General features: G+C 41.1%; 1 protein-coding gene across 1 annotated transcript in view; it reads left to right on the top strand.

The window, feature by feature from the left end:
* Positions 1–12,154, top strand: part of fat3b (FAT atypical cadherin 3b) — a 67,700-nt gene that overhangs the window by 31,417 nt on the left and 24,129 nt on the right. The window contains exons 20-34 of the mRNA XM_085420678.1: positions 137–487; positions 797–970; positions 1,073–1,603; positions 3,157–3,521; positions 3,845–3,998; positions 4,572–4,679; positions 4,766–4,949; positions 6,329–6,549; positions 7,161–7,613; positions 7,896–8,030; positions 8,146–8,539; positions 9,403–9,599; positions 11,331–11,484; positions 11,571–11,804; positions 11,967–12,145. Of these exons, the coding sequence (XP_085276804.1) occupies positions 137–487; positions 797–970; positions 1,073–1,603; positions 3,157–3,521; positions 3,845–3,998; positions 4,572–4,679; positions 4,766–4,949; positions 6,329–6,549; positions 7,161–7,613; positions 7,896–8,030; positions 8,146–8,539; positions 9,403–9,599; positions 11,331–11,484; positions 11,571–11,804; positions 11,967–12,145 (3,834 nt within the window). The remainder of the gene's footprint in view (positions 1–136; positions 488–796; positions 971–1,072; positions 1,604–3,156; positions 3,522–3,844; positions 3,999–4,571; positions 4,680–4,765; positions 4,950–6,328; positions 6,550–7,160; positions 7,614–7,895; positions 8,031–8,145; positions 8,540–9,402; positions 9,600–11,330; positions 11,485–11,570; positions 11,805–11,966; positions 12,146–12,154) is intronic.

Raw genomic sequence — 12,154 nt, 5'->3', positions numbered from 1 at the left:
CCCAGGATTACATCCAGAATTATTTTACTGTTTTTATTAAGAAAATAAGGGCAGTCAAATTGAGCTAAGAAAAAAACCTCCAGCATTACATTCTCTGCCATAGCTAATTCTGACTCATTTATCTTCTTTCTTTAAGGTTTGGGATGGACGTTTTTCCAGCATGACACTGGTCACGGTGCTTGTCCGAGAAGTTATAGACAGCGGAATTCTCTTCACCTTCCCAGTTTACTTTGCCTCCATCCCAGAGAACATACCCAATATCACCTTAGCGACTGTGGTGAGCACAGTTGGTCACCGCCTCAACGAGCCACTCAAGTACACTCTGCTGAACCCCGTTGGGCGCTTCAGCATTTGGCCCACTTGTGGAGCAGTGTTCACTACCGGTGTGCCTTTTGACAGAGAGGAGAAGGACAGTTATGAATTGGTGGTGGAGGTCAGCAGGGAAGATGAAATATTGAGGGTGGCTAGGGTGATCGTGCAAGTACAGGTAGGTATGGAAATCATCTGCCTGCAAGCATGCTTCTAGTTGTTGCTTTTTCTGTCCATCCTTCACACTTACAGTAATGCGGACTTGGGCGTATTGGGGCAGTCATGTGTTTTCAATTCTTTTGGTTTAGAATGCTTTAAATACGTTTTACATTGTTGCTTGAATGTGTTTTTGTTATAGACTAATTTGGTAGGACAGTGGTGCAGTGGTCAAGAGATTGCGGTGCAGATTTTGTGTTGCTGAACAACATTAACCCTCCTGAGCTTTAAAATGACCCCATTATGTTTTTCTTAAAATCAAATCTTCTAGGTGGAGGATGTAAACGACAACTCTCCACAGTTTGTGAACCTTCCCTACTACGCTGTAGTGCAGGTAGAAGCACAGCCAGGATCAAGTGTTTTCAGGGTCTCAGCTACTGACAAAGACTACGGTCGGAATGGACAAGTGACGTACAGCCTTAAGGAGCAGCACAGAAACTTTCAAGTAAGTAAAACATCTTCCCTTATTTTATATGGGAGGCTGTAAAATGTTATAATTGTGCAAATTCATGAGTTGGACTGATTAATGTCTATAAATCCCATGCAGGTGCACCCTGTGACAGGAGAGCTGACCTTAAAGAGAGCCTTCGAGGCAGATTTATCTAACGCAGAGTACAAACTGATCCTCGTGGCGACTGATGGTGGCTTCCCTCCTCTGTCCAGTGAGGTGGAGCTGCCTGTTAGTGTAGCAAATAAAGCTATGCCAGTATTTGACAAGCCTTTTTATGGTGTCACCGTCAAAGAGGATTTGGATGTCTCCACCTCCGTCTTGTGTATCAATGCCAGTAGTCCCGAGGGCCAGAGCGTCATCTTCACCATCACAGATGGAGACCCATCCCTCCAGTTTGACATTGGCTTCGACACAGGAATCATCCGTGTGATTTACCCGTTAGACTATGAGACCACACAGTATTACCGTTTAACGGTGAAGGCTACCGATACACTGACCGGAGCTAAGTCGGAGGTTGATGTGGACATTGTCATGCTGGACGTGAACGATAACCCACCGCTGTTCCTGAACACTTCATACTCAGCTGTGCTCTCTGAGAACTCCATGATTGGAACGCCCGTCTTACAGGTGTGTGTGTGTGTGCGTGTGCGCATGCCTGTGTTTGCTGAGTTAGTCCAGTGTGTACTCTAACTGAATGAGTGTTTACATTTAAGAGTCACTTCAGCAGCATTGCAGATGGCTCATTTATTCATGGGAAGATGGTGTGATATTTGCCTAGAAATTTCCCAGTGGAAGTGCTTGACCTTTAATACAATAGTGCTCTTTTTTCATTCGGGAACATATTTCTGTTTACAAGATGAGAACATCATATGATTGAATTTGGATTTTTCTCACATCTTTTTAAGTCAGTCAGCAAAATACTGTAGGCCCGTGTCCCTTTTTACTAGCATTAAAGTGTAAAAGAAACAGATTTAAGAACAGAGGCTTATAATCACTGAGCCTCAAAATATGCTTTGCTCTTGCTCTGTGGTACTGCAGTATTGTTTACCATGTGGGTCGTATTTAACCTGATCAAAAGCACATCTCTGCCTCAGCAGTCAAATAACAAATTTCTGGACATCCAAGAAGGGATGCCAAATGGTTTGGTATCAGTACATGAAACAGTCGCTAAGAGATGACCTAAGTTTCTGTTTATTAGCTCTGAATGGCTATAATGGGCAAAATATAAAGATAACGTTGATAAATTAAAAATCTTGGTGGTCCTCCTTGGTATGAAGGTCAGCTTTTTCAACTTTAGTGAAAATTGGGGAGAAATGTTTGGTCTATAAATGTACGGCATCAGTACGGCAACCACATCAGTTAAATTAACACAAATTAAATTAACATAAGCTTGGTGAACTGAGTTTTCCCCAGGTTGTTGATGAACAAGTAGGAGATCTGACTGGCGCAGCCTGGTGAAACAGTGCGGCCTCTCATTGTTTTACAAGACAAAATAATTGTTTGTTTAAGTCTAAGAAACCAAAATGCCAAAATATATTTTTGCTTATTTCAGTGACCTCTAGTGGTTATGTGCTGTGTTTTTTGTAGTTTCTCAATATCAAAATATCAGTTTCTCGATATCTATTTATTATAGGTACAGCTGGCCTTCATATATTTGAAAATCATGCATATGTTTTAAAAGTTAACTGCACAAACTCACTTCCAACTTTGACCCAATTGTGGCATTACATTACTCAAGTCACAGATATAAAAAACAGGGGACCAAATTTCAAAACCTTTTATATTTGTTTAAAAGAGCTGCACAGACTCCGACAGAAGTAAAAACACTTGGAGCGCTATGACCGACTAATCAGATTTTCTGTTTGGCTTCCATATGATTGTTCCACCTCCTTCTTTAACATTATATCACAACTTTTAATATTTTTTATATTTTATTACTTTATTTCTGTAAATGTAGTTGTATCTCAGCAAATGTTCACGCTGAATGTTAAACAAATGCTTTGACAAGGTTTTACATGTCTTTCTATCCTATTCTCAGTAAAATCTGGAACGTTATTTACTTTTTCAATTGGCTGCAGTGGTGGTGTTGTACCCACAGAGTATGTGTGGGGTAAGCAAATCAGCCCTTATCTTGAATAATGCATGAGGCAGGACACAATTGAATGTAACTCTCCGTGTAGGTGTTTGCCCAAGACCAGGACACAGAAAAGAACGGCGTGGTGAGTTACCAGATCCTATCTGACATCTACAACAGCACCGACTACTTCAGCATCGACAGTAACAGCGGGCTGATATACACGGCACGTCTGCTCGACTATGAGCTCATCCAGCGCCACAACTTCATTGTCAGGGCGACGGACAGCGGAGACCCTGCCCTTAGCAGCGATGTTACTGTCTCTGTGACTGTAACTGACACAAATGACAACCCACCTAATTTCAGCCAAATGCTGTACGAGGCCTTTGTCAGCGAGCTGGCTCCCAGAGGACACTTTGTGACTTGTGTTCAGGCATCAGATGCTGACATCTGTGATGCCAGTAGGCTGAGGTAAGGAAAAAGACGCTTTGAGAACTTACCGATTCTGTGTTTTCTCTGTAGACTTGATTTACCTTTGAACCTAGATGCAAATCCTCTTTAAGAATTTTTCAGATTGTCACCTCTTGAAAAGCACAGTGCAGTGTTTTGGTTTGCTAAAATCCCAGTAATCCTGGTTCAGTTTCACACGAGGCTTTATTTAGATTTTTCTCAAGCAGTTTTGGCTCAGCACCCCCTCAAGACAAGTAGACACTTGTAATTTGCAGCACCTCTTGAGCAAAATAACTTTGTAGACCGTAAGCAACACAAGCTCTCTCTTCTTCCTCCGCCTTCAGGTACAGTATTCTCTCAGGAAATGAGAAAATGACTTTTATGATGGAGCCAGATACGGGGGTGCTTCGTCTGTCTAACAAGAGGAGACAAGGCATGAAACTCTCCTATCAACTCAATGTGTCCGTGTCGGATGGAGTCTTCACCAGCACTGCTCAGGTGAGACAACTTTTGGCAGTTACGTATTCGTTCTGTCAGCTGATTTGGTCTTTTTTTAAGTCTCAGTAGTCCTTATACACAGAAAATGGGCTGACCTTCTTCACCGGCCTGTCAAAATTATTACCAACCTCACAACTGCCAGCTCCACAGTGGGAGGTTAATGTCTCGCCATATCAGATTTACTTTGAGGATAAGCTGCCAGCTGGAAAAAATACTCACATCTGTCTCTTAGTGGTAATTACAAATGGGAGATTTGAGGGGGGGTTGGGTCATATATCACACATTTCTGTTGCAATAACACATCACCCCATTCTTAAAGTTCTTCTTCTGACATGCATGAAATATGTGTGCAGCAGTTCTTCACGGAGGTGTCAGTATCTGTGTGTAATCCGTGTGTAATTCAAATCAGTAACTAATTGTTCACAACCCTGGTGTTCTTACTACTGCTTTGCCTTTTTGATTTGATCGTGTTTGACAAATCAGCCGGTGATGTTTGTTGGGATGGCAACAGCAGCATGTCAGCAGACAGTGAGGATAATGATGATGGAGTGATGTTGCGATGGTGATTCACAGGTGATTGTACGTGTCCTGGGAGCTAACCTGTACAGCCCAGTATTTAGCCAGAGGTTCTACTTGGCTGAGGTCCAGGAAAATGCACCGGAAGGGTCAAAGGTCATTCAGGTAATTTCACTTTTTCAGTGCACTGAATTAATGAATACAAAATAACACAATGAGGAATATTGATGAATTTCTGTGTGGACATACAGGTCCGCGCAACAGATGAGGACTCTGGACTGTACGGACAGATCACCTACTCGTTCATCAACGACCTGGGGAAAACTCAGTTCACCATTGATGCAGATGGGGTCATTTCCACTGTTCAGAAATTAGACCGAGAAAACCCTTTCAACAAGGACATGGTGCTAACTGTGATGGCCCTGGATGGTGGAGGTAACTGTTTCCCTAAAAAGCCATCTTCAAATCAGCTAATATAAGTAGAGATTCTCCGATTGCAATTTTCTTGGCAAATTTCATTTTCCTGTTTTATTTCTCCGCATGACCAAATTTTCTTTCTAATAAAAATAACTGAGAGCATATAAAAATAAAAATCAACTTTTCTTCAACACAAAATATTTTTAAGTTTAAAAAGTTTATCTAAGTTATTTAACTTTACAGTTTCACCCCAAACTGCTCTCGATGAAATAACTGAAAATAAAGAACTCTGCTGCTGGAAAGAGTTATAAAAAATTGACTGAAATTGAGCTGCTGTACACCCACCTTTACTTGGCCTTCACCAAAAAAAAGCAGGTGCAATAGATTTATATAACAAAAGTTGGTTACATACATCAACCCTTTCCTCTTTTTCACTTGTCTTCACAACTTTCCTGGTAACTGCATTGATGCTTCTATTGCTCATACAATTTCCTTCATTAGCTTTTTCTTTGCGGGGCTGCCCCTGCAGTTTACTTTGGTAAACGAAATGCCATCATTCACTTTCGGGAACATCCATACTAACCATGCGTTAGCATGTTGCGTTGAAGGTGCATAGACTTTTTTCCTGTTGTGCATCGATTCATTAATCCTAAATCGATTTTTAAATATATATGAACTATTCCAACAACCGCCAAACAGTTAAAACAACAAATGAGAGCAAGTAAACGGATACCGCAAAAAGATGTAAACAGAAACTACTGAAAGCCGACATCTCACAGGTTCCGAAGCTGAGGGTTTCCTCACTCTCCGAGCAAAATACATTGAACCAGTAGCAAAAGAAGATCACAACTACACTTCACATTTGATAAACATCGTCATGAATTCCCTCTTGCTTTGGCAGTTTTGATGAAATCACACTTCCTGCAGAGCTCTTTCACTCTCTCGGTGTACTTCAAGAACAGTTTCCCCATCTTAAATCTCTGTTTTCTGCATTATTTGCTTGCTTATTGCACACCAGTCTACCATTGTGTTCAGCGCTGTCGCACGCTGTTTTTTTGTTGTTGTTGTGTTTTGTTTTGTTTTTTCAAAAATGACCTCCGACAAGAAAGCCTCATTTTTGCTGTTCAATATTGAAGAAATTTAAAAATTTTTTGCCAAATTGGAAAACACTTAAATGTCTCTAATAAAACCTCTGTAACTGTAATGTTCGTTTTTTAAACTACTGCAGAATATTTTAATACTTCTGACTGTCTGAGTCAAAATTGAATCAAATCAAATCAAATTGAATTGGGACCTTGTGAATCAGAATTAAATCAGCTATAGAAATCAGTGATAATACCCAGCGCTAATCTGTATCATTTGTGCATATTAAATGTATGTGTGTTTTTATTTTCCAGGCCGTGCATCATTTTGCACGGTACGGGTGGTTCTTGCAGATGAGAATGACAACGCCCCCCGGTTCAGAGCAGTGGAGTATCGTATGAGCATTAAAGCAAATGTTGCCAAAGGTTCTCTTGTCACTCAGATCCAGGCCACTGACCCAGATGCTGGGTCTAATGGAAGGATCACATACTCACTTTACAGTGAGGCACGCCTATCTCTGGTCGATGTTCTGGAGGTCAGTGCATGTTGCTTTTCAACTTCTTTTTGACTGCCCTTTGTAAAAAGAAAATTAATATCTATGCAACACATAAAATCACATAAAAATGCAACCACATGCAATCTGCAACAAATTGATTTAAAACTCATTAAAGCACAAACTCTTTTAGCGGTAAACTTGATTTTCAATTAAGGAATGTTTTCACATGACCCTCCGTTCCCACTTCAGGGGATTAAAAGCCATCTGTTTGCTGTAGATTATGTATTTTTAATCATCTAATCAAAATGATGTTGCATTAGGGTTGATGCTTTGGTCAATTTTGAAAATACAATTAAATTTAAATAAATGTGGGCTATAAATAAATCGAAACACCATGGGATTAAAGGAATATAGCTGCAACTTATAAACACTGTATGTCGCGGTGAAGCTTGAAGGGCATTGCGGTTCAGTTTGTGCGCATAAAACCGTGACGTTCTCCTTGTATTTTATTAATGTTAATCAAAATGATATAAAAATAGCAATAACTTTCGTGGTTTGGAATTAAACACATAACTACAAATGTCAACAGTTTAAAAAAAAAAACTCCCAAAAGCTGATTTAAATAGCCTTGTGATTTTGCTGGTGTTCAGGTGGAGCCAGACAGTGGCTGGATGATGACTAAAAGCACAGTGGACCACCTCCAGGGCACTGTGCTGTCCTTCTTTGTCAAAGCCACAGATGGTGGTTCTCCGGCTAAGCACTCCCTGGTGTCCGCCTTCATCCACGTAGTCCCTCCAGATGCATTCGTTCCCTCATTCAGCCAGCCTCAGTACTCCTTCACCATCCCTGAGGACACAGCGGTAGGAACCGCCCTGGGGTCTGTGTACATGGGTGCTGGACAGACCGGGTTCTTTAGTGCAATCGCAGGGGAGACGCTTGACAGCAACCAGGAGGGGACCTTCCTGGTGGAGAAGGAGACTGGTCTCATCCGTCTGGTGAAACCGTTAGACTATGAAGAGGTCAGCATCTTCCGCTTTAAAGTTGCAGCAACAACAAGACGAGACCTGATTGAGTCAGTCTCCACTGTAGATCTGGAGGTTAAGGTTGGTACCACAATGCACTGCAGAAGGATAGCATTTGCTTTCTGTTTTTCAGTTGAATAGGGAAATGTGCATATCGTTAGCTTCATAGCATAAGTGCCTAAGTCATTGACTTAGTCAAATGACTTAGGCAATTATGCTATGAAGCTAACGATATGCAATTATAGATTTTATGAAATAATTGCAGATTTATGTGATAAATTAATTAAAATAGTAAGAAGGGGGTAATTGTGCTGTCTTTTCATTTAGACTTTGTTCAGCTGAAGCAGATTTATTGTTTTATAGATTCTGGACGTCAATGACAACAAGCCGCTGTTTGAGACCAGCACCTATGTAGCCACGGTGATGGAGGGGATGCCTGTGGGGACCAGAGTGGTCCAAGTGCGTGCTCTTGATCCAGACTGGGGCTCTAATGGGCAGGTGTGTGACAGTCAGGTTAAACTGTGAATCATATGTTTGTGAATCTTTAAAACAAGCATTTTTCTAAATTCAGAGAGCTACAGGCGCTGCTATGCATCCTTTATTTGAATTGCAGGTGACCTACAGCCTCGGTCCTCTGCTCACCTACAATCTAGACTTGACAAGGGATGCCAGCTTCTTCTCCGGGCCTGTGTCTACCACTTCTGTCTTTGCCATTGACAGTAAAACAGGTTGGATCACCACAGTGAGTCAGATGGACCACGAGGCCTGCTCCAGCTACAGCTTTGAAGTAGTAGCGTCTGATCTGGCCGAGTTACTGCCTCTCTCCTCCACCACAGTGGTGACCATCACTGTGTCAGACGTTAATGACAACCCGCCACTGTTTGAGAGGGAGCTGTACCGAGGTGCCGTAAAGGAGAGCGATCCCCTCGGTGAAGTGGTGGCCGTTCTGAAAACCAAAGATCGAGATGGCACGGATCAAAACCACCTCGTCAGCTTTTGCATCACTGGTGAGGACACTGAGACAACTAACAGAATGCTGTCCCGCGCACTCTGTGCTGCAGTAACTCTTCATCTTGCAATGAGATGAGACTGTGCTGCATCAAAATCATTTATTGGTCTAACATGGTTTCTGCTCCAAAGGTCAAGTTATAAATTAATTTGAACTGATATGCCAAAAACAGCTTTCCTTTAACTTGTATTTTTTTTTTTCATTTTAATATTACAAAGTGCCCATTATACTATGAAACAAAAATGCTTTGTAGAAAACCTTAATCTACACTCATGTGAAGAAAAAATAAGTTTTTGCACTATGACAGCTGGGACGGGCTCGTGGCTGATGGATAGAATTATCAGGCAGGTGCTTCTAATGAAATGCACTTGATGAATTGATCATTCTCGTTCACAACCTTAGCTATTACTTTATGCGTTCGCGCTTTAAAAAAAAAATGAAAATAATAAAGAGCATTGCTTGGCCTCTCCAGAAAAACTCTGACCTTGATAATGAGTAAGAGCACGTCCATTCACAACACACTGTGTGTTAATGATTGCGGATGATGTATTTTGTCCTTGTTTTCTGGCATTTAAAAAATACAGATCGGCCGAGTGAAAGTGTCATAAAAGGTCAAACTTTTAAACTTTGAAGGGCCACGGCCGCTGCCCTACCCGTCTGGTTTACATTATGAAGATGGTTATTGATTGCACCAAAGGGTGCCTGCATCATTTTTTATGTGCGGTTGGAGAGAATCTTGTTCTCATTCATCTTGCGAATGAGTAAAGACTCGCAGTTTGTTTACATTTAATATAATACATCTTCACTCCTTTCTTCACTTTTTAGTGTCAGCGCTTTAATTCTCATCTGTATGACCTCCAGGGGGAAATCCACGAGGAGTGTTTGGCCTGGCCCTTGTGCAGGGGGAGTGGAAGGTTTATGTGAGTGGTCTGCTGGATCGCGAGCAGCAGGACTGGTACCTGCTCAACATCACTGCCAGCGATGGCCTTTATGTCGCTCACACCGCAGTGGAGGTTACAGTCATGGATGCAAATGACAACAGACCCATCTGCAACCAGGTCAGGGATAAAGACAAATGGAAAGTGTGCAAAATGAAAATATGCAAAGTAAACAAACCAAGAGGAGCTTGTGGAATGTATAGAGCATTGCAGAGTAAATGGCTCTATCTGCTGTTTGTCTCCATATTCCAGTTAATTTTCTGTCTATAAACAGAGAGAATGCATTGCTTGTGACCATGCATGCAGTCATGTATGCTTGTTATTGAAAAGATAAGTTAGGGCATTGTGTTTGTGGACTGAATGGGGAAAACAAAAGCTGTTTATCAAAGAAGGAATTTTTAATCATTTTATGTCTCATTTAAATTGTTTTCTTTTTCAATCCCAATGAGAGCGTCAAGAGTAGTGGAGATTCCCAGTTCCCCCAATGATGAACTTTCTTTTGGGTAATCTTAACGCTGGCTTAGCTCTGAAAATTCAGCTGCGTTGAATAATGTTCAAATCTGCATATTCATGACTTAGTAAAGAAAAGTCTGTGGCTTCACGAGTAAAACTGGATTTGCTCACTTCAAATATTGATACTTTGTTCTAAAGTGCATCGAAGTTCTAACTCGCTGCAAATGAATTCAGCCAAATTGTCTTTGTTTTATATTTCGGGCCAAGTGTTGTAATTTATGTATAAACTGACTTTTCCATAGTGCTTTTATGGAGTGCATAATGCAGTCTTAATCTAATAACGTACTAAACCGATGAATTACACAAATTTGAGAATTTACACAAATAAAAGACAGTAATCATGATAAAGCCAATTAAGTTGAGTCCCTTGTGCTATTTCCTACCTTCCAACGCCAACATTCACCCTACATTTAGAGTTAGTCTCAAAAAGACAATCTAGGAGAGGAAAATCTTTATGAAATGAGAGAATAATTGGACTGTGAAGTCTTCTGGGGGCTCTCCTTTCATTTAGTAAAATTCTGCAGTTCTTCAGTTTCACATAATTAGTTGAGAAACTTTCTTTTTCCCTCAAAACTCTAAACTCCTTGAAATGCTCCCTGTTCTCCTCTGATAGTCTTTTTTTCCCTTCTCGCACGAGCCAACACTATAACTACAAAGTGATTAGTCTGACGTTACATGGCGACAGCAGCAACTGGATCAAAATGACACTCGCATTGCCACAGAATGAACTCTAACTGCTGTTTGGGCATCTTTTCTAATGGTTTTTTTTCATAGGAAGATTAGTAGTAGTAGTAATAGTAATGGCGTTTTTCTAGTAGTAACGATTTCAAACTCTTAGCTGGTGCTTGCTCCTTTCTTGTTTTTTTTTATTAAGTGATTAATCAGGATATAAATATTAGAAAATCCCCAATTTAATGCTTTGAATTTTTATTTTGTTCAACAAACAAAAATGCAAAGATGATATAAAACAAATTCTTGGCATTTTTCAAACCTTTGACTGGTTACTAGGTGTTTCACCTTTATATATTTTAAATCTGAACGTTAGAAGATTCAGCAGAGCCAACAGAGCAGGGTGGGGTGTGCTAAAATGCCGTTGCCGCTGCTGGTCCGTGTTTGATGAAATTGTGAGGCCACTAAGCTCCATTTCTCCAGTCAGTCACTGGCAGAAATGGACACCGGGTGATAAAAGGGAACTTCTATTAGCTGGAATAATGGATCAAGTGCCCAGTAGTTGGATGTCTTTTTAATGTATTAGACAGATGCATTTTTTAACTAGAATGGTTAGTGTTACTATTACTGTGCACTTTAATTTCTGCATATGCTTTTGTGTTATCACAGGCCGTGTATAGCACCTCTTTTCCTGAGGACATTCCCATTAACAAGGGCATTCTAAGAGTGGGTGCAACAGATGCTGACTCAGGCTCCAGTGCTGAGATCCAGTATTCACTGTTTGGCATTGGGGTTGAAGATTTCTACATGGATGCAAACACCGGTACATTTAAATATTTCATTTCAAGGGCTTGTAGCAAAAACAAACAAACAAAATCTCTTTTTATACCTCCCCATTTATGCCCTTAGGTGAGTTGCGTACAGCCATTGTGATGGACCGGGAATTGGCCCCCAGCTACAAACTCATCGCCCAGGCAACTGACGGGGGAGGCCTGTTCTGTCGCTCTGATATTTTTCTCAAAGTGTTAGATGTCAATGACAATGCCCCCCTCTTCTCATCCACTCATTACCTGGCGAGCGTGTACGAGAATGCTTCGCCTAAGGCTTTGCTCACCCGTCTACAAGCCAGCGACCCAGATGAAGGTAAGCTGCTGTTAGATAAGTAATGTCAGGCAGCGATGATGAATTCAGAAAGTTTTAAGCTTTAAATTATTTAAAAATAATGTGCTGTTTGAGTGTCCGAGCAAGATTATGAGCCAAGATGTAATATATTGTGAACAGTTAGTATGAATGTGTTTTTTCCAGGTCTCAACCGTACAGTGCTGTATTCTCTGGTGGACTCAGTGAATGGGTTCTTCTCCATCGACCCGGTAACTGGAGTAGTAGTTCTGGAGAAGTCTTTGGACAGAGAGAGCCAGGACTCCTATCGTGTTCGTGTGGAGGCCACTGATCGAGCTGGACAACAGGGGGCGCTCTCCTCACAGGTTGGTGGG

Source organism: Rhamphochromis longiceps, linkage group LG10, assembly GCF_057381845.1.
Source record: "Rhamphochromis longiceps isolate RC_006_pf linkage group LG10, R_longiceps_female_GT1.1, whole genome shotgun sequence".
In the NCBI taxonomy this organism is placed as follows: Eukaryota; Metazoa; Chordata; class Actinopteri; order Cichliformes; family Cichlidae; genus Rhamphochromis; species Rhamphochromis longiceps.
The sequence above is the reverse complement of the archived record's forward strand: the minus strand, read 5'-3'. Positions and strand labels throughout refer to the sequence as shown.